This window comes from Homalodisca vitripennis, chromosome 7 (genome assembly GCF_021130785.1).
Source record: "Homalodisca vitripennis isolate AUS2020 chromosome 7, UT_GWSS_2.1, whole genome shotgun sequence".
In the NCBI taxonomy this organism is placed as follows: domain Eukaryota; kingdom Metazoa; phylum Arthropoda; class Insecta; order Hemiptera; family Cicadellidae; genus Homalodisca; species Homalodisca vitripennis.
Window position 1 is genome coordinate 18,509,459 of NC_060213.1, and position 23,152 is coordinate 18,532,610.

Below are 23,152 nucleotides of genomic sequence, written 5' to 3' on the forward strand. Positions count from 1 at the left end.
AAGAGGAATGAAACCCCAGACAATTACCATACAGTATCACTACTACCATTGTTTTCCCAAATAGTTCAATAACTGCTTAAATGATCAATATGCAAAATATTCCATATTTGACCAATTTATTTCACACAGAACAAATTCCATTTAAAATTTTTAAAATGGTGATTTTGTACAATAATGAAAAAACAGGGTTTGTGAAGATATCAGAATAATTTTAAAACTAGTGTGTTCAGCATTAAATACCCTTCAAAAGACTGTATTTTACTTTCTCCTATTGTGCAAGAAAATCAGTAAAACTCTTTCTCTAAAAAGTCTGAAAAAATTTAATAATCATTAATTTTTAAGACCATGACTTTAGTAGCACATTTAAGAACTCTTTTTATCTTCTAAAATATTTGGGTAGATTTGGCTAGAAGTATTCGTTTTTTCTGGTAACTCAGAGTTGCCATGGTCTTGAAACTCTTTCCCTAAAAAAATTAAGTTATTTCAAACAAAGTTAAATCAATTACGTGAGTAATGACATCGCCTAGAACATGTGCTTTTGTGTAAATGTATTTTTAAATATTAAACAATGTTTAAAATGGTTACAATATAATAATCTTGCTCCTATAAATCCAAAGTGTTTGTAGTGAGGAGATAAAATAGAATTAAAAGTGGAAACAAAATAGGCCTTGTATTTCACTGCAAGAAAAGTCAAAACAAACATGATATTACAAAAAAACCTGACAAGAATTTTTTTAACATTATAAATTTGGTTAAATGAATAATGTACTATTTTATTCCAAACCAAACTATGATCGTCTAACGAATGAATTTAGTTTTGACAGCATCGGTACGTGCAGATATATCATTGCAGATTGACTATCATTTTGTAGATATGTTTGTTTTCTATTTTTAATAAAAATATAACTTAAGTATTATTATTTTCCATAATCTTAAATTCCTAATTTGTTTTACATACAAAAATATAGCTTCACTGTAAAACAATCTTAAAAGCTTATAATGTAATTCGGTTCTTAAACCGTAATTCCAAAATAATTCAAAGTAAAATCCTGTGTATAGTATTTGAGTAATGGCAATGTACATGTATTCTTTGTGTCAATGTGTCAAACACATTTATCCTTTGAAATAGTAAAAGTAACTAGTAACTAAATGTTAACACTGTTTTATTTGTTACATTTTATAAATATACATACCCTAGATAGATTTTTATCTATCATTAAATTATTACTTTTTAAGATGTAAATACATTCCAATTATACTGTCATTTAAAATAACTATGACGTACATTGGTTCTAAATTTTGGTTTCAGTAGTTTCAGATAATCATGAATATCAATGATTCGACTGTCGTGGTAGCCACATGTTATACTGCAACCTGGTAGTGCAATGTCTGGAGAACTGCTGCATAGGATGGGTTCTGATAGGAACATGAAAATCAATTCAAGTATCTCCAGTCAATCAATGCTGATACCACATTGAAATATTGAACAATTTACACCACTTTTATAAACAATTAAAATCATAACAGATTTTGGCCTCACTTTACAGAGCCATCTTCGGCCAAGAAATATTAAACTGAAAACCAGATTATGACACTGGCCACGTAAACCTACAAATTACCTAAGGGAATACATAATTGGTGAGGATTTAAAGGTTAGTGATAGTCAATTCCCCCAGATAAGTGCTGTGTTGCTTTATAATAACATTAGGGATATTAAGAGAAGAGGTCAACCTAGACTACTTTGCATAGCCTAAATAAGTAAAATTGTAACATTGTCAATAAACAAATAAAAACATGTAGGCCTAATTGATTTACTACAGTATACCAATGAGAGAGTTAACTATAATATCACACTTACTGATATGATGAAAAAATTGAAAATTTTGCTTTCTTAACTAAATTTATCTATTTTATTGAATAAACAACACAAAAGTTAATTTGTTACTAACACCAAATAAATAAGCAATGTTGACATAAAAACAAAATGACAGGTCAATCAAATGAGATCAAGGCTGACACCTTTTCAAATGAAAGAAAAAAGTTAACAACATTAAACAACTAAACTTAACAATTACAAAATGAAAAGCGTGGGACGTTTATTACATAACATATACAGAAATATTTACTTACTGTGAAAGGTATCCCTTCAACACTACCGACAGCAAAGCAACGATCGCCTGCGTTGCAAGCTCCACTTAAAATTTGATGACAGTTCATGATGAAGAACCACTTAACACTATACAAATTTGTATTTTATACACTTTAATGAGTCTCATTAAACAACACACGTTTCGATAACATCGTGAAACACAACGAAACAAGAAGACGAAAATTATTCACTAACTAGCGCAACCCTGATAAGGAGGCCATTTTCTACTAAACCTCAACCTCTTTCTGCCATCCAATCCTTGAATACTACTGCTAGCGCTACGACACAGTGTTACACACAAGCTGCTGAGAAATCTTCTATCAATGTTGAGAGCAACTTGGCTCAATAATGAGAAGCCAACAAATAGGATATTATGATCATTCAATGGATGAGTTAGTATACGATATAATGTATAATTTTTGTATGCGCCCGGTAATTAAAAGGTCAAGGTTTTATTTTTACTTATTTCCAACGATTTTATTATTTTATAAACAATTATAACAACAAAGAAATATATTAAATAGAATTAAACAGGAATTTACATTTCATGCAACATAGCTAAACAATACACCCTGAATCTAAGTCCACGAAAAACCAATATAGGTAGTATAGGTACACTATATTGAGTTGTATCTTGCAATCTACGTGTCTCTGATGAAACTACGTAATTGTTCATTTTTAGCTTCTTTGCCGCGTACTTAATTCGCATCTTTTCAGATGTCATGTCTCCAGATTCCAGGAATCAAGTCTGAAATAAGACGCTGCAATAAAAGAAACTATAGTTAAGTTATGTGTAGTATAAGTAGGTGATAAATAAATACATGCGATATAATTTAAAATAAATTATAACAGAGTAAAAAGACGGATTTTTTCTGAAAAAAGCTCTTTATAGATTTAGCAGTAGATTAAGACACCAAGTGGAATGTTTCAAATTAGTTTAGATTTGCTGACAACACTATCCAAATTCTTTTAATTGCTTTTAAAATACATTTTAAGAATCGTTTCCACAAAAATTCTCTGCTAACAAAACTAAACAATCCCGATTTTACGATTTTAATTAAAACAGATAAAGGAATAACTATAGAATACATTACATGTTTCTTTACTTCTAGAGGTTATAAGAGTTTTCATTGAAGCACAAATTATTGTATTAAAAATTGGATTATTTAAAATACATTAAAATCGATATTACTTTTAGTTCAGAGAGAAAACGGTGATGGTATCCACCTGTATTTAGTTAAACGAGATTTCCCGACATTATGACCAGAATTGAAATGAAAAATCATTAAAAAAAACTCCCAGTTTTATAGTAGTAGTTCATGCAATATTATTCGGAAGTAACTGTTGTTGTGGTTTGCAACTTGTGGACTTATAGGATACCTGATATAAGTTAATTATTTAATTCAAACCTTATGTAGTACGATATTAGTGTTACGTAGTAATATTATACTTCTAAATATTGTAATATTATAAAGACCACCACATGATACAAGGGAACTTCGCGATTGCATGTTTTGTAACTAGCCCATATATATAACAAACAGAGAAGAAAAAAAGTAGGAAGTAAAAACATAAAAAACACGGGTATCATTCATCGATTCATCTTTAACTTATTATCAAATGAAATGGTGGATCTAATGTTTTTTAATCACTAATTTGATTAGTATCCAGTGAATCGTAGGTTAAATAAAAATCTGGTTGTGTTTAGCTATTATACACTATGTATTTTTTACGATCGGTGTTCCCATCAATTAAACAAGTTTTAAGGTTAGTTTTAACTAAGATAAATAACTTCTTCTGAAGAAACTTAGTTAAGCATTGCAGTTTAAATTAGCTTAGATATATTATCGCATATTTTATATTAAGTCTGTTCATTTATCTTGATCTAATGCACTGCAAAACTAATCTATATAAGTTAATTTACGTGCAACCCTGACACAGAGTAAGTTAGGATATAGGCTATCATCCCTCAATAAACAGGAAGGCCTAAGTAACATTGATGGAATTTTAAAGGAGAAACAAAAAGCTCTTTAATTTACAATCCCGATTAAATATTTATTAGTTTTTTCCCAACACTTTGTTTATTCACTTTCACGTTTTACTATTGTTTGTGGACATTATAGGCTGCATAGCCTATTACAATTTAATTTCAATGCATCTAGGCGATAGAATTAAAAGAATTTTTGTAACCCTTTTAGGGCTAATGTCCTGCTATCTGGATGTTTAAAAAAACTGCATAAAGTACCAATATTTGGTTTATTGGATGTTCTAAAAACTATGCCTACAATGCTAACATCCGGACGTCACGATAAAATTAAGACAAATTACAAGTAAAATGTCATTTAAATAGTAAAGAAAATGTAGCAACAAAACAAACATCTTGAAACTGAGAAAGACACAGTAAATCATCAATAAGTGTTATTTAGTTAAATAGTTTTCTAGTAGTTAACTATCTTTTTTATATAAAAGAAGTTACTTTTAGGACAAATCTTGTTTAGAATATGAAAATGTGTATACAGTTGGTACAAATGATGTAGTTATTATTCAATTGTAGGTTTTTGTAGCTTCTGACCAGCATTTTAAACAATATGATGGCGTGTTTGACGAGTTTTTTCATTGAACTCTTGAAACTGCTTTTTTTGTGTTGTGTTGCGCATAATAGGAGTTTTATTTCTTTGTAATAGTGATTGTATCTGTGTTTACACAATTAATTATTTGCTATCAGTGGGGCTAACGGCCGGAATAGCAAATCAGAATTTTAACGTTATTAGCATATTTTGCTCATCCTCCTGAACAAAAATAAATATACGAGTTTAATGTTCTATAACTTCGTTATTTGTTATTTCCACCCATTGAAACCATATATATTTTTATTATTTCAACGGCATAACCATTTTAACAAGTAAGTTTCTATTTGATCTTAGATGCATATAACAATTGACCACAAAGAAACTAATTAAGTTAGTAGACAAAAAACAATAGAATATGCAACCAGTAAACAAAACAATAGATACATAATGAAACAAATAGGTAGATATGAATTGTAAGATCCATAACAAGAAAGTATAAATGGATAACAAGTAATGTGTAACAATAAATAGATAAATATTATAACAATAACAAAGAAAGATGCTTAACAAGAACGATGCAAAACAAGAAATGAACTATTACGTAGTAACAGTTTTGAAAAAACAATAATAAAATAAAAGACTGAGACACAACATAGGCAGGGTAGGTGTAGAGACTGGTATAGTTTTGTTCAGGAGAACGATAAAAATAGGTTAATAACACGAAATTCATATTTTGCCGCGTCTGTCGTTAACTTCACGGCTGCAGTATAAGAGGCCACCACCACAATAGAATCATATTTATAATTATCTAAACAAAAATGTTGACACGAATTATGTTAAATATAAAAACTATCTATGTTATATATGTATCTATAAAATGTAATAAATAAAACAGTTTAACATTTAGTTACTTTTTATTATTTTTAAGGATATACTATGATTCTATTGTGGTGGTGACCTCTTATTATATATGCAACTAACATCACAATTACCAATTATTTTTAGTTTTATATTAAACTAATTATAAAAATTGGCTAACCTATACGATGAAAACTTTGATCAATTCCTCACTGACATTATAAAAAATATATAAAAATATTTTTGAAAGGCTTCAACAAATTTGCCGTTTTTATATTAAAACAAATTTGCTAGTATGTAACATTTTTATTTTTGAACATTTTACTATGGAAATGGTTAACAGGATCTTCATAACTTAATGTAATGGTATTTGTAATCAACTGATTAAATAGAGCTTAGGTATTTTTTATCACCATAAATAAAAAGGTACAAATTTAAAAATACCTTACATTTTGTGTAATAGCACATTTTTATTTTTGAATATTTTATTGTGAAGTTTCAACAGGATGTTCATAACTTAATGTACTTACTGTAAAGTTATTGAATAGAGCACAGCTACTTTTGTATCACCTTGAGGAGGTCCAAACGAATAAACCATGAAACACTTTAAAATTTGTTTGTAGTGAAAAATAATTGAATTTGGGTAAGGTAAATTCATGTTTAGTATTTTATTCCAATAGACTAACTTTATTTTATCTATAATTAGGTATAAAAACCATTAAATTTGTGTAATAAATAACATAGATACATCATTTTTACCCACAATTCACAAAATGAGATAGAAATCCTCCAGTGCTGACAGGCACACTCTTATAATAAATGCCTGGCACTGGTGGAGTACAACTAGAAGTATTCCTTTGGCACTTAAAGGGTTAATCCCATACATAGGCGGTTTTTACAGCTTTTATTACTGTACAAAAGAAACTGTAACTTTTAAATTAATATTAGGTTATAATTTGAAGGGAGTTAGTTAATAAATTGTCATCTGATAATTAAATGGAAATAAATTTTAATTTTTTTTTTACTAGTTTAATCACAATTAAATATTGGTAAAATTAAGCAAATTATATTTTGGCTCAGAATGTTTCACCAGCCTTTTGTCATCTTTAGTCGTGATAAACTATCCTACTTTATTATATTGACATCTAGTCTTATAACTGATTATTAACTGTTTAATTAAACTAGTTTAATGTAAATTCATTCATTTAATAAGAATTAAAATTCTAGAAAAGAGATATAGGGCTCCAAGTGACACTGAACTGAGGTAAGTAATTTTTGTAAGTAGTTAAAATGTTCACCGCTAGAGTGCAGCACCAATCTAAGCTCGTGTCTTAGCTCAGATCCCTTTGTCACCAAGCTTTTGTGTGTATCTAGTATGAGTTCCAAAAGTTAACTCATTTTATATCAAAATATCAATTGGACCCCTTTACTTCCGCCCCGCAACTCATCTGCACCAATTTGAGTACAGCTAAACTCAACATTGAATGTTGATACAACTCTTAAAAGAAATGAAAAATATATAACAAAACTAAAACTTGAAGAGAATATTTTGAGTCTAGCTCTACCCTTCTTACCATAGCTACTTAATGTGCAGAAAACCCAATTCACTGTTGTAAGTCTGTCTAAGTAACAATTTGGCTGAATATGTAACTTAGAGTCGATGTGTTTAGATTCTAGTAGGAACAGAAACATAAGATTTAACACACAGTTTGTTGAGAAACAATTACTTATAAGGTTTTTGTTTTTGTTTGCAGTGTACATCAGAGCATACCTATGATGAGCTATATCGGACAGGCTTGTTGGAGGAATGGCTTTCACTCGGTTGCCAATACCGCACAGTGCTCCAGTATCCTGTCCAGGCTCAATGGTCTCGCAGGGACAGGAGCTCCGGGGGGTTCCTGGTCGCTTATTTCTGTCAGAAACAATATCCGAAACAACTTCCCACGGCCTAGTGAAGTGAAGAGACAGAGGTTGAACTTCTGGAACAGAATGAAGACGAGGGGTGGCCGTGCTGTCCTCATGAGACGATATCTTAAAGGGAGGCATGTCCTGTCTCATTAGAATGTTTTGTGTAATTAATCCTTGTTATCAATAAATTAGGCTTATTGTGATTTGGCGAGTTTAAGTGTATTATTTGATCACACCTTTATAGCAATACATTGATTGGTGAACAAGAAAGTGTAAATAAAAACAACTTTTTCAAGATGATGTAAAGACGTGTTATTAAAAATGGACAAGTAACCTATCAATGAGATCAGTAATTTTAGTAACAATATTGTTAACGTTTGGAAATTCACTTTAGAAATCCCTACAATACTAAAACAATATTTTATAGAACTGTAGTGTGGTGTGGTAAGAAATATTTACATGTGGCTCTTTAAGACTAGTACCGGGATACCTTCTTCTAATCACAGAAATCCTCATGCTCTTAAGTCTTGTAATTTCGTGAAGGGATGTTACGGATATAATCAAGAATATCGTACATTTTTGTAGAAAAACATTGTTAATTTATAGTTTAATCCATAATTGGGTAGTCTATTAAAAATGCCAAACATGCAGGGTGTCCACAAATTACTCTATCAAACTTCACCATCTCATTTGTAAGGTCAAAATAAGTAAAAAATGTCCCATAAAGCTCAGTTTACCGTCTGTCTGCCTCTTTGTGTATTTTGAGTAAACAAAATGATATCTTTAAATTTAATGAATTGGTTTACTTTCATATGAACATTATCATACCACATTTATTTGGCTATGACAAATAATAATAGAATAGCAAAGGTTTACCGAGCGCCTTAAATGTACATTTTACTAACAAACAGACAGATAGAGAATAAATTAAGCTAGATGGGACTATACTTTACAGGAAATTTCTTATTTATTTTGACCTGACAAATCAAATGGTGAAGTCTAATAGAATTATTTGTGGACACCCTGCATGGTTTTATGTGTAAAATTATTGAATTTACTATACTGTTCCATGGGTCAACAGGATTATATCTTTTTGTTAACCGTCTGTATGTGTTTTTATTTCTGAAACGAGGAAAGACAAAAAACTCAAATTTATACAATTATTTTTCTTGCCACAAATCAAGAGAAACATTAATATTATACTATCATATCACTAATCAGGATATGATAATTAAGTTTGGTCATCCATTAAGTATATAGCCAAAAACCCCTTCTTCCAGATTTTTAAACATAACATAAAAACCACATGTGGTATTCAATTTGAGTTGGACATAATGGAACAGTGTTCCAGTACCTCTGTCTAAAAAATTAGCACTTTTGCGACATTGTGTTCTACTAAAAAAGACCTTTATTTGATGTACCTATGCTCTAATTTAAGATTATCTTCTGACTCCTTCCAGACTGTCTCCCCGATGAGATAAAAATGTGACAGTTGCATAGAAAGATTTTTATGTATAATATTGATATACCAAGTCTCGTTGCTCTACAAAAATTGGTAAAAATTATTAAACCGTTCCAGGACTTTTCAAGCACACAGTATACAAGTAATGTAAAACCATGTTTGCTATCCGAAATACCTGAACAGTTTTGGACTTGTTTCAGTTTTGGGTTAACCGATCCTGAAAACTTCCTACTGAAAATTCTATTCTTAAGTACATGAAATACAGTAACGTTTGCGCCCAATTGCAGTTCTTGTATCAAGACACAAAATATTTGTATTGTCATTAAGCACAATTACAAATCATGCAATAGACAAAGTCAACAAATTATATTGCATATTATTTTTTTATAATATAGTATAAGCTATTCCTTTAATGGAAAAAGAGAAAAGAGTAACAATATTCAAGTAACTACTAGTAAAAAATGTTTACAAAGCAATAAGATGTGTAATATTAAATTATACAACTATCTAGAAACTAAATTAAAACAGGATTACAAATTTAAAGTACTAATATCACAGGCCATTTCATTATTTATGTAGTCAAAATGTTGGATTTTCACTTTTCGAGGGTAATTTTAAATATTCTTATTGTAACATCTAATATTTTTCTAGTAACTTATTGAACAGTTTTATTCTTAAAAACACATGACCGTTTTTACTTTTATATCTAACTAATGGTAGATCTAGCAAATGGTTCTTTCTTGTCTAGCATAAGTGTATGTTTTGTCATACAATAAATATATAAATTAGCAGTCATATTTGAAATTGCTTAAATATTAGTAAGATTCACGCTTAATACACATTCTTCATAACATTCAAAGCTTTCTGACAAATAAAAACCTTTTTTTGCACTGCTCCCCCAAAGAGTAATACCATGCTGTAAATGAGAGTGGGAAATGCATAATATGCTGTTATAGAAATTTATTGCTTGACACAATTTTTTAATTTACTTAAGAGAAAACAACTCTAGATAATTTTTTGCATAGATAACTAAAATGATAGCCATAGCTTAATTTACTGGCTACATTTCTTCTTAATAACTTGAAAACTCTTTCCTGTTGTCTATAGATTTTCTAAGGGAAAAAGTTATGGATTCAGTCTTACTATGTTTGACAGTCAAACCGTTTGCATTAAACCATTTTAGAGCTAGACTCAAAATATTCCCTTCGAGTTTTAGTTTTGTTATATATATTTTTTTCTTTTAAGAGTTGTATCATCTGCATACCATACTGAACCTAAAGGGACATGAAAGAAAAATCACTGACTGCAACAATAAACAAAAAAGCTCTCAGGACAGAACTGCGAAATAATATGTATTTTCTTAAAATTTTACCTGTTTTCTCCTTTAACAACTATTTGTTTCCTATCAGACAAATAAGATGAAATTACAGTCAAATGCCTTAAATTTATCAATGTTGCAGACAATAATAATTTGTTTTCAACATTCTGTAAAAAAAACTTTCAACAATTTTCTATTGCTTTTATCGTGTATGATTGTTTAAGAAATCCAAATTGCTCAACAAAAAAGATTATTTATAAATAAGAAATCATACATTTGCTCTTTTAAAAATTTTGCCAAGTATGAGTATTAACAAAATAGGGCAGTAACTACAGAATCTTCTTTGTCCTTTTTATAGATTGGAACTATTTTGGAATACTTTAGTAATTTTGGGAAAGAATTATCAGATAACATCCAGTGGGATAGGAAAGTTATAGGTTGAATAATAGAGTGTATTGTTGAGAATTATTGAACTATTGAAAATTAATAATATATCATGGGTATTGTTTATTATGTTGTTTTATAGCTTTGTTTTGGGATATAGTATGCTACATTTTGGTAATATTTAGCATAAAAAATTATATATTTTTTGTTATTTGTGGTTTATACAATACATAATATCATAATTATCACCACATTTTTCCAAAAAAATCTATTACACATTAGGTTTATAGTTAAAAAAAGTTATTGTTTTTTTTACAAAATGTTTAACCCTAGAGGTATGAAACGAATTTTCGTCACCAAAGGCCCGTCCGATTTGGCAACGATGAATATTCGTCGCCAAAGTACCGTTATTGAAATTGTAGGCAATTAAGGTCATATAAATGATTTTTATTTGATATATTCTGGAAGAGCAATAACTATAGTACCGATTTACTGTTCTTACTTCGATTATTGTCTTCTTTGTTTACCGTAAAACATCGTTTTTTTTGGACAGCTGACGTGAACGTAGTACGGGTCAACCACATTGTTGTGAAACTGTGAACAAGTGCCGGGTTTTGTGTTTGAGTTTACGAATCCAGTAGTATTTGGTGTTGTTATTATTGTTTTTTGAGCTTTCTTAGGTTGTAGTTTTAGTTATTCAATATGGGTGAAAACTTTAGAGACCGATCAAATGATCATAGAGAGCTCGCAGGGAGGGATCTAGTGACGCTGAGTGAAAAATGAAACTTTGTATATATTGCACATATGTAAATAAGGTAAGATTAAAATGTATTATTTTATTTTATTTTTGTTTTAACTGTCATACTTATATAAGTATAAATGCAGTCAAGAGATTATGTTTACCCACAAACAATAATATTTATTTAGAAATGTACGCATTTTTGAAAATAAGTAAATATGGGTGCTTTTTCATACAAAGCCCTGTAACACATACGTTTTGAGGTAAAAGTTACAATAATTATATATTTTTGGAATCAGGACAAAATTTCGAATAAGTTATTTATTTACGGTTTTGATGTAAATCTTATTGCTAAGCAGTTACACAACGGAATATTTACAAAAAAATGTCCAAAAAACATTTTTCTTACATTTTGTAAAAAAAATATAAAATATGTTTCCATGGAAACAATAAGATATTGTTATTATAATGCTCTCCATATAGTTGTAAATACATTGACATATAATAGTTTATATTTGGACTAACAGTTATGAAATGTGATACATTATAAGAAACGTCTACGAGGCTGTTAAAATAGAGCTGCCAGTACAGAGTGACACCATTGCCAGTTCTAGGGTTAAAGTACATAACACTGAAAATGACCTGCCATATGAGAAAAAAATGACTGTTTGAGGGTTAAAGAAGAAAAGTACACAATGTAACATTATATAAATCGCTATATAATTATAACATATTTAATTTAATACTAGCAGTGTTTAAAAAGATTTGGAGCATTGTAAAATATACATATCTAATATTTTCCGTTACATTACAGTGTTATCACATTTTTGTATCTTAATAAATGTGCTCTTCCGACCTCTTTACTGTCCCGACCATGCTCTCTCAGTCCCAAATTTGATGATTTAGCAGGGTTCTACTATTTTTGTAGTTTAATAGCACCGGAATTAACCAAAATTGTGTGTAATCTTTATTTGAGACATCACCGTTTTATGTACTCTGAACAATTAGGAGTTGACAGTAAAATAGCGGGTATGAGAAAGAACAATTACTATTATCTCGGACTATTTATTGTTCAACTTGTTCCAGTAATCTATTGTCAGCCTGTTGTGTAAGCCCCAGCCTTTCGCAGGTCCACAGGAAATGAGGTGGTACAGGGGCTCGCAACCTCAGAGATTGACCCTTCTGGAAGAACCTGGGAAGCAGCATCTCCTCCAGGTGGACGTGGATAGGGATGATGGAGGCCTCTCCTGAGGTCAGTCCCAGGTGTCTGTACATCTCTTGTGGCAGTCTCTGCAATTAAACCCACATTGATAAAAATAGTTAAAAAATTAAAAATGTACAGTATTATTGAATGAATGAATATTTATTTCCTCATAGAAACACAGATCACACATACTCCATCATGGGTGTAGCCTGTGTGTGGAGATTAATAATAATAAGTACTGTAAAATCTTTGTATGGAAAAATAATGTAAAGTAATGAAAACATGAAATTTACAACGTAAATATGTATTAACCCTCCATCGGGCGCTAAACGGAGTTTTCCTCGGTGTATGTTTTATTATTAAAAATAGTACTACTTTTCTGATGTCGGCAGTCGTTTCCCGCAGTGTACTTCACGAGCATCTTTCGGGGAAACGAAACAATACCCTCCCGCTTTTATTTATCAAAATGTGTCAGTATGAGGTCTACTTCCGTGCGTGACTGGACGATTCCTCCGTGAGCGCCCGATGGTGTGTTTGTAGTGCTTGGACGAAATCTCCGTGAGCGCCTTATTGTGTTTAGTTTTTATGGAGTAATAATCCGTGTGCGCCTAAATGTGTGACCTGTGATGGTTTCTTTTTAAATTATACCATATATTTTATTTGAATTTTTTGAAATGGAGAATGAAGACGAGAGACTTGTCAGTACAGTACCAGTGTGCTAGGGAACATTTTAGTAATGATTATGGAGTGAACATTGCCGTTATAAGAACCAGAAGGAAAATTTTTTGAAATTTTGTGCAGTGTGTAAAAAAATTTTTAGTAAAGAATAAATTTTTATTTCAGAGCAATAATTGACATTACAATTGTATAATATCTCAAGAATTGAAGTAAGTTGTTTTGTAAGAAGTTAAAAACTAAGTTAATTTCCATACATATTTAAAGTAGGTTAAACATTTTTACAATTAATTGCATTATTCCTTAAAATTAATCATGTTGTTATTATACAATAACATTTTTTAAGATTTTGAATTTCTTATTTCGAAAATTCATTACATAAGAGTGTAATTTTTATTATATTTCTAAAAATGAATATATTACATTGTAATTAAATCAGTATGAGTATTTAAACAAATAAAAACAGTTTAAACGACTATGATATCCATTATTCGCCAACCTGGAGGAAACCTCCGTGAGCGCCTGATGGTGTTTCTAATTTTAAGCGCCCGATGGAGGGTTAATGTAACGTATATATACTCGTAATATCATAAAAAAGAAAAAAAACAAATACATCATAGCTACAATAAAGCAAGTGTTAGACAATAAGAGGACTACCAGATAACAACAGTAGAAATGATAATGTGGCGATGAGTGATTAATAAATAGCAACAGTGTTAACTTATTTTATCCAAAAGAAAAAGATTATATTGATAAGTTTATTAGGAGGCTTGGAACTTGTCACACACTTATACACTCACCCCACACATAACCAACATTTATCGCTCTCCCCCCCCCCCCCCCCTCGGTCCCTACATTTACCACCATCAAAAGACACTCTCTCAACACACAATCCTATAAAGTTACAATATCATGACACTTTCATAATTAAGCTAGTGTACACACAAAGAAGTTACAAAATATTCTAATTCGCTCTTATCTATGTTTAGTAGCCATAACATTATATTCTTTTTATAAGTGTCGAGTTTGTAAACACTTGGTAGCTTAAGGCGATTTGGTAATTTAGGAAAAATGATATTTGCAATGTTGTGTGAATTTGTGCAATTTATACACCTCCAATTTCATATTGTATGGAAGAACACAATATCAATGACTGATCAGAAAAATAGTTTGATCTAACAATTAAAGATAAGCTGCTTTGAAAGCAACCTATTTGGTGAACAGTGGGGGGGGGGGGGGGGGTGAAAGACAGAGAGAAGAAAAGCGTACTCAGTTCCCCCTCCACAGTCCTTACCAACCACTCTTCAGTCACCACTTTACCACTCGTCGGGTATGTGTTTCATAACAGCTGTTTTACAAACCCAGTAATAATAACAACAGCTGTTTTACAAACCCAGTAATAATAACAACAGCTGTTTTACAAACCCAGTAATAATAACAACAGCTGTTTTACAAACCCAGTAATAAAACAACAGCTGTTAACAATAAGTATTTGTCAAAAGACTTCTTAATAATACTAACATATTAAATAGATACACTATTATTCTTAACAAAACTAATAATATTAGTTATTCCTTAACTACGACAATAACAAACACAGTGTTATTCTCCAATAACACCAACGCAGGTGAGCAAAGCATTTGGTTTCCACTTGTAAAGAAAGTAGATCGAGCAATGAAAGAGGGGTGGCAGTAGAAGAGCATGGTGGGACTCCTCTCCTCCTCCTCCCCCCCCACGTACGAACAAATAATCTTCGCGCAGGTCGTTTTCAAAGCGGCTCATCCATGTAGCATGTGTAGTATTCATTTGCATTACACATTATCCAACAAACACACTATAACACTAACATATTCCCAGTTTAAATACAATCGATGATCTACAACACAAGATATAATCAATAGCATGTGACAATAAAAACAAAGTGAGAATGAGAGAGCAACATGTGACGACGAGATTTGTTTACTTATGTACTACACAGACTCAAAAAGGATTAAATAAAGTTACCAAATCTATGGAATGTAAATTTTTTATGAAATATGCTCTTTTGAATAAATAATATAGAAAATCTGGCCAACGTACAGAGTTCCAAAAACTAAACTGACTAATATATCAAAAATAGTGTTCAAAAGCTAAAATTTATAATCTTTTATACAACAATTAATTACTATATTATTCGACTAACACACCTGTGGATTATCGGCAACGTCATTAAAATGATGAACGGTCGTGGGCACACTCATTAGAGTCTGCACCCTACTGCCAAACAAGTTGTCACCCAGAACAGGTGAATGTAGATAGTCAGCACAGAACACTCTGTAGGCATGATATTTACGCAGGTCAACATTTATCTGCAACATCATTAAAATGATAATAGTCGACGGCACTCCCATTACAGTCTGCACTCTACTGCCAGACAAGATTGTCACCCAGAACAGGTGAATGTAGATAGTCAGCACAGAACACTCTGTAGGCATGATATTTACGCAGGTCAACATTTATCTGCAACATCATTAAAATGATACATAATCGACGGCACTCCCATTACAGTCTGCACTCTACTGCCAAACAAGATATCACCCAGAACAGGTGAATGTAGATAGTCAGCACAGAACACTCTGTAGGCATGATATTTACGCAGGTCAACATTTATCTGCAACATCATTAAAATGATACATAATCGACGGCACTCCCATTACAGTCTGCACCCTACTGCCAAACAAGTTGTCACCCAGAACAGGTGAATGTAGATAGTCAGCACAGAACACTCTGTAGGCATGATATTTACGAAAGTCAACATTTATCTGCAACATCATTAAAATGATGAATAGTCGACGGCACTCCCATTACAGTCTGCACCCTACTGCCAAACAAGATATCACCCAGAACAGGTGAATGTAGATAGTCAGCACAGAACACTCTGTAGGCATGATATTTACGCAGGTCAACATTTATCTGCAACATCATTAAAATGATACATAATCGACGGCACTCCCATTACAGTCTGCACCCTACTGCCAAACAAGATATCACCCAGAACAGGTGAATGTAGATAGTCAGCACAGAACACTCTGTAGGCATGATATTTACGCAGGTCAACATTTATCTGCAACATCATTAATATTATGAATAGTCGACGGCACTCCCATTACAGTCTGCACCCTACTGCCAAACAAGATATCACCCAGAACAGGTGAATGTAGATAGTCAGCACAGAACACTCTGTAGGCATGATATTTACGCAGGTCAACATTTATCTGCAACATCATTAAAATGAAGAATAGTCGACGGCACTCCCATTACAGTCTGCACCCTACTGCCAAACAAGTTGTCACCCAGAACAGGTGAATGTAGATAGTCAGCACAGAACACTCTGTAGGCATGATATTTACGCAGGTCAACATTTATCTGCAACATCACTAAAATTTTTGAATAGTCGACGGCACTCCCATTACAGTCTGCACCCTACTGCCAAACAAGTTGTCACCCAGAACAGGTGAATGTAGATAGTCAGCACAGAACACTCTGTAGGCATGATATTTACGCAGGTCAATATTTATCTGCAACATCATTAAAATTATGAATAGTCGACGGCACTCCCATTACAGTCTGCACCCTACTGCCAAACAAGTTGTCACCCAGAACAGGTGAATGTAGATAGTCAGCACAGAACACTCTGTAGGCATGATATTTACGCAGGTCAATATTTATCTGCAACATCATTAAAATTATGAATAGTCGACAGCACTCCCATTACAGTCTGCACCCTACTGCCAAACAAGTTGTCACCCAGAACAGGTGAATGTAGGTAGTCAGCACAGAACACTCTGTAGGCATGATATTTACGCAGGTCAATATTTATCTGCAACATCATTAAAATTATGAATAGTCGACGGCACTCCCATTACAGTCTGCACCCTACTGCCAAACAAGTTGTCACCCAGAACAGTTGAATGTAGATAGTCAGCACAGAACACTCTGTAGGCATGATATTTACGCAGGTCAATATTTATCTGCAACATCATTAAAATTATGAATAGTCGACGGCACTCCCATTACAGTCTGCACCCTACTGCCAAACAAGTTGTCACCCAGAACAGGTGAATGTAGATAGTCAGCACAGAACACTCTGTAGACATGATACTAACGCACATCATTCTTTATCTGTAACATGGTCCACATGAATTGCCAAGAGGAATTTCAAAACTTGTATAAACGGTTATAAAATCTCATTTTTTTGACAACAGGTACAACTAAACTAAAAATATAAGAATACTTTTTACTTGTTTCATGAACAATATTCTACTATTACCTGTACAAGGCTGGCTAAATCGTTATACCCAGAACTGATAAGTTGGTGATGAAATGTTCCGATTCGAATTTCCCCTCTTTTATACGCTCTGTTAGCCCATTTCTGAAGCAACACTACCTGGAAGCAGAAGAACTTTGAAAAACTCTGTGCTCAGTCACATAGTAGCTCAGTCTACGGAAGAACAAGGAAAACACTATAATATAATCGGATAGCAAAGGTGATGAGGAAGGCGTGATGAATAGAAAGTCAACATGAATCAAAGTCTACTATTTAGATTGGTACTCATTTATGTCTTTAATTATTGTTTCACAAACTAATAGTGTATTAAATTTCTTAGAACACTATAACCGTAATTTTTATTACAAATATTAGAGTTGAGTTGGTTTGACATAAAACCTAAAACCTACATTATTTATTTCCATTGCAACACTCATAAATACATTGTAAAATTTTCTTATCATAAAAATAGATACTTATAGGCTGCTATTGACTAAAAGTAAGACTGATTTTGTGCGTGCAATATTTTTGACAAGTGTTACGTTAAAAATTCTTTGTTTTTGTTTCATGTTCAATCAGGGAACGTTTCCTTTGATAAATTATCTGAAATAACATGTACCTTAACTAATAACTGTCTTGATTTAAAAATTGTTTTAACTTACTCTGCAGAAGGCTACATAGCCAAATCTTACTTTTTCAGTGAGTGTCAAACTGATTTTTATGTTTTAATATAGCAATTATAAATTTATATTGAGATTTATTGTGACGCTATTCTTGTAATCTGTTACATGGCTGAATAAAGAAATTTTGAATTTTACTAAGAATTTAATTTATATTTTCCAAAGAAAATTGCTCGAAAATTATGACCTACTGTTAATTGAATGAATATATGGGAAGAAAATTTAACAATTATTAGCAGTGATATTTCTAAATCGAACAATAAGAGAAGTGCTTTCAAATTTTTTTACTTATGAGTTTGTTTTTTATGTAGTGAAAACATTAACTGACACTACATAACTGTTTAGACCTGACATCAGAGCCATTGTCAGATATTAAAGAAACTTATCAGTAACTGATAACCCGCTATTATCAACCATCTGAGATAGCTCAGGGATAGAGGCTTCCATGGTAAATCTGAAGATACTCAGATCAAATACGAGTATAACATCTGCCATAAACTATTTGCTTGAAAATCTAAACTGGACTAGTATTATTTTGAAAGTTTTCATCTATATTTATTTTTTATTAGACCAGCTCAAATAAGAACAGTTTTATTATAGTATTATTTGCTAAATTATTTTAATGAAACTGACTGTACAAGTGTTTTATTACATGACATTTTATATGTTTTAATATTTATTTAGGTTTAAACTTATTTATTTGTATTATATTTATATTCAAATTCAAATATTTATATAATCACTAATACGTGATACATTAACAACCCATATATTATTGTTACTTGTATATTTTGTTAATTTTTAATATTGAAGATGATAAAAAAGGCAAACAAGAAAGTAAAAATAATTATCCTTGTGGAAAACGTAACAAAGACATCACTAATATGACGTAATAAGAAGCCTCATTTGTTTCTATTCAATTACAATACATACACATTTGTTGTCTCATAACAACGTACAACACACATTTAACCCATTGGCCTTGTATCACGGAACGGTTCCGTGACAGCTATTCTGGGCTCAACAGCATATTTTGCACAGTGTTTTTAAAACTTCATATTAGTTTGTACAGACACTTAAACTACAAGCACACTTACATTTTTAAACCTAATTTCTTCAAATTCGGCACATAGCCTCACCTTCTTAGAATTCTCATAAGCGTGTTCTTGAACTGGCTAAATCAAACTATTGTAGGAGCGAAGAGTTTTAGTTGGAAATGTTGTACTTTTGGGTCATGATATAATAAAATACACATGTTAAAATGTTAAATCCAATAAAAAAATGTGCTTATACTGTGTTTGGGAATTTGTTTTACTACTGTAAATTTGCTAAATAATTTATTAATTCCCCCAAACTTACTCTTTTCCCTTTCTTGGGATGCTGCTCCAGTTTGAATCCAAGCTTGATTGTGCCACTGGCATATCTGGGCACACCGACGACGACGGCCAGGTATTTGTCTTTACCAGTCGGAGCATGGGCTCGGCCCTTGTTGATGTGTTCAACCAGCTCTGGCGAAGTTGTAAGAATTGCAACCCCACTTACATATCTAAGAACAGAAATACATTAATCCATAACTATAATTTTATTTTGAGTACTTCAATATAATTATAGTGTCCTACAACATTTACTCGCTACAAAACACATATTGCTGAAAATGTCTTATATCACCATGAATCCTGATCTGAATAAAGATAACCCGTGTTGGGCAAAGGCAGCACAACCATCTCTTACAATCTCCAAAAAACATGTAGAGGAATCTGATGAAGAAAGAACCAAAAAGATGGCTTTAGTTCTGATGTACACACAAATAACTTAGTATTTTTATAACATATACCAATGACATATGTCCGAAATCCTATTACCCTTCACTAATTATCTCAACAACAAAAAACTCAATCTGTAATAGAATTTATAGAAATAATATATAGCTATTAGAACTAAAGTGTGTGGCCAACATACAACATATTATATAATACATGGATATTGTACATAGCTGAGTAAAACTGAATGCTCACACATGCAAATAAATTTGGTGTACAAATAATACTGAATAAAAGAATTCTCACTTTTCAGGCACACGAGCAATGTATAGCTTGTTGTATCCAAACTGCTGTTTCAGATATGGGAGGCAATCCACTAGATTTAAACTGTCACTAACAATTCCACTAGTTGCATAAATTGAATTTGAATTCTTGACATTGTTTTTCTTTTGTTTATTAAAAACACTTTCTTCAGGGTCCAGACTTGATTTGTCAGCATTGTTACTACCACTGCTTCTTGAAAACGATACTCCGTACGGTTTGTTCAGAACCAGTAAACCTGCAAAAAATTGTAATTTAATTTATAATTAGTGTAACTGTTATTGATGTTGTAAGATTTAACATAGCTTCAAGATGCGTAAGACGGATATATCTATGGAGCACTATGATGAGGTAATTAAAAAATTTAATCAGTCAACAATAACATTATTTTTTGGATGTTGAATAGTAACATTTCAGCTCCCTTTTATTGCAGCATCTAGTATCTGATGCTTTCTCAGATTTGACTCCTGGAATCATGTTTGTCCGAAGAAATCCAGAGAAAGAAACTCAAGCCAAATCTTTACTTTGTTTCGACATCAAAGACACCTATAAATAAGTGAAGTGGCAGTCTCCTCAGGTGCAAAAAAAATGATTAACTACTGTACTAAACTAATTACATGCAAGGGAGAAATAGGCTATAGAAATTTATATCCAGCTCTCTAAAGGCACATTAACACAAAAATTGTCAACTATAAATTGCTCTTCTCAAAAAAGAGCAACAAGTAAAAGATTTTTTATAGAAAACTAAAAGTTGCTCAAAATTTTCTCAAATTTAGACCAACAAGTGGAAAACTTGTTGCCAAAGACTTGATGCGAAAGGTTTAGGCAGTAGTGTCAAGAAAATACCGGACAAAGAGGACTCAATTATTGCCGAGGCTACCAGTGTGATAAAGTTCAGTTAGTTTACTGGTATTGGTCCTGGTCCATTCATTCTCACTACAGCCTTAAATCTTGACACAAACAAAGAAAACACACACGAAATCACCAAAAACACCTGCAGCTGAAGTACATACATGGGTTAAGTGGGGGGGAGGGATACTAGTACCCGACATCATGTCTGGGGTGCGTAGTGGAGGGAGAACAGTTCTCCACAAGCTGTTTGCACAGCAACACATCTTCCAATTTTATCTGATCTTTACCAACACTCAGCGGGAAACCATAACTTAGAGGAAGATTTCTCTCTCCACAAGTGGATGACAGAAAAAGTTGCTGTATTTTATAAAAAGGTAATTGTCAGATTAATGGCCGGAGCGGCAAAATACGAGTTTTGCGTTATTAACTTATTGGAATCGTCCTACAGAACAAAACAATATAAGGTTTGACGGGGAGGAAATGAGAAATAACAAAGTTCTAGACTCTTAACTCTTAACATGCCCAACAAAACACTCCGACACACCAATTAACTATGATTGATCGAACTAGTGGATGGTTGATCCATGATCGTCACGCACTCACTCGATCCAAACTACAGTGTACGATATCTAGTGAAGCACTGACTTCTGCCCCGGAGCTATCAGTCCCACCCGCAGATAATATTTACAGATATCCAGACACAGCACACAAACAGAACATTAAAAAATTAAGAACTTAACTATTTATGTATACACCCTCTAAAATCATGTTATTTGTCATTTGCACCCCCTAAAACCATATATATTTTTTGTTCAGGAGGATGAGCAGAATACGTTGTTAACGTCAAATTCGTGATTTGCCAGGTAGATCTTCAACTTTTAATTTCCTATAAAAAAAGCGACAAATTGATGCAACTTGTGGAAAACGCCATCAGCTTAAGAGTTCATTTTTACGAGTATAACATATATTTTCAACATATGCTTGCAAAATTCCTAAAAAAAGTGTAACACTACAAATGAATAGTCAACACTTAAAAGGTTATATAATATTTATACATTACCATTGTCATGATAAACAACAGACTTAGTTAAAAATTCGGAAAATTGAATTGTGTTTTCCCAAGTTATTGTCTTCCTATATTGATGACTTCCCCGCTCTAAACAGGAATTGCAAACAACACTTCTAACAAATAACGCATCCTTTAAAATAGACTTAAATAAAGCACTCATCTTTCCTAAAACAATATAGTCTTTTTATTAACTTACTAATGCACTAAAACACTAATTTATTATTAACTAGGTTATAAACATAAGGTATATTTACATAGTAGTGCCTATCCTTTACTTTTTTTTACCACCGTGAAGTTAGCGTCATTTTGTCGTCCAAACCTTAAAGTTAACATCCCTTTGTATCTGTACGTAAATGTTGCAGTTCTTCATTTGAAGGCGCTTCCAATAAATCAAAAACTTGGATAAAATGTATAAAACTAATTACTAAAAAGCAATCGTTCTCCAAATCTACTCAGTTTTTCGTATTGAACATTTGCACAAAGGTGTCTTATTAGCTGTATAATAAAAAGTTTAAGAATTCGACCTATAGAATGTATCGTTTAAGTAGATGCACATTCAAATAAACATAATCAAATAACCCGTTAGACATGTGTTCTCGTCTAAAAATCACACCTGAGACTAAACGCTAAACAGGTGGTGTTAACCAGGTTTTGGGATAACAACACTATTTTGGCTACCTTCCACGGAGATGGAATGTACTCGTCTTCGAATAGTTAAGGAAATAATTCTTATTCTGGGGAGCTCTCGTAACAACTTTATCGTAATGAGGTCTTATTTATTTAAAGCCTCTCGAAAAGAATACTAGATATAAATGAAAGTGTTAATTTTGATGATTCGATAATTTACATAGAGTGGTACTCTCACAATCCAAACTCTTTGAACTCATGAAAAAATTG

At 32.0% G+C, this 23,152-nt stretch overlaps 2 protein-coding genes across 2 annotated transcripts; one reads left to right on the forward strand and one right to left on the reverse strand.

Annotated features, from left to right (window-relative positions):
- Window positions 1–3,702: 3,702 nt before the first annotated feature.
- LOC124366504 lies at window positions 3,703–7,688 on the forward strand. Its single transcript, XM_046823091.1, has 2 exons — window positions 3,703–3,916; window positions 7,332–7,688. Exons 1-2 carry the CDS (start codon window positions 3,870–3,872, stop codon window positions 7,636–7,638), a joined length of 354 nt encoding a protein of 117 aa, XP_046679047.1. The 5' UTR covers window positions 3,703–3,869; the 3' UTR covers window positions 7,639–7,688.
- A 4,749-nt stretch (window positions 7,689–12,437) lies between these two features.
- Window positions 12,438–22,532, reverse strand: LOC124366945 (mitochondrial mRNA pseudouridine synthase Rpusd3-like). Its single transcript, XM_046823563.1, has 6 exons — window positions 22,247–22,532; window positions 20,320–20,572; window positions 19,613–19,799; window positions 17,577–17,693; window positions 15,454–15,615; window positions 12,438–12,678 (listed from the first exon to the last, which is right to left on the reverse strand). Exons 1-6 carry the CDS (start codon window positions 22,413–22,415, stop codon window positions 12,454–12,456), a joined length of 1,113 nt encoding a protein of 370 aa, XP_046679519.1. The 5' UTR covers window positions 22,416–22,532; the 3' UTR covers window positions 12,438–12,453.
- Between the last annotated feature and the right edge of the window lie 620 nt (window positions 22,533–23,152).

Coding starts and splice junctions, on each gene's coding strand:
- LOC124366945 (XM_046823563.1), bottom strand. CDS start 22,415: ATGAGTGCTTTATTTAAGTCTATTTTAAAGGATGCGTTATTTGTTAGA. Junction 19,800..20,319: donor ATTGCTCGTGTGCCTGAAAA/GTGAGAATTCTT, acceptor TTCTGTTCTTAG/ATATGTAAGTGGGGTTGCAA. Junction 15,616..17,576: donor ATTTAGCCAGCCTTGTACAG/GTAATAGTAGAA, acceptor ATGATGTTGCAG/ATAAATGTTGACCTGCGTAA.
- LOC124366504 (XM_046823091.1), top strand. CDS start 3,870: ATGTATTTTTTACGATCGGTGTTCCCATCAATTAAACAAGTTTTAAG. Junction 3,917..7,331: donor TCAATTAAACAAGTTTTAAG/GTTAGTTTTAAC, acceptor TTTTGTTTGCAG/TGTACATCAGAGCATACCTA.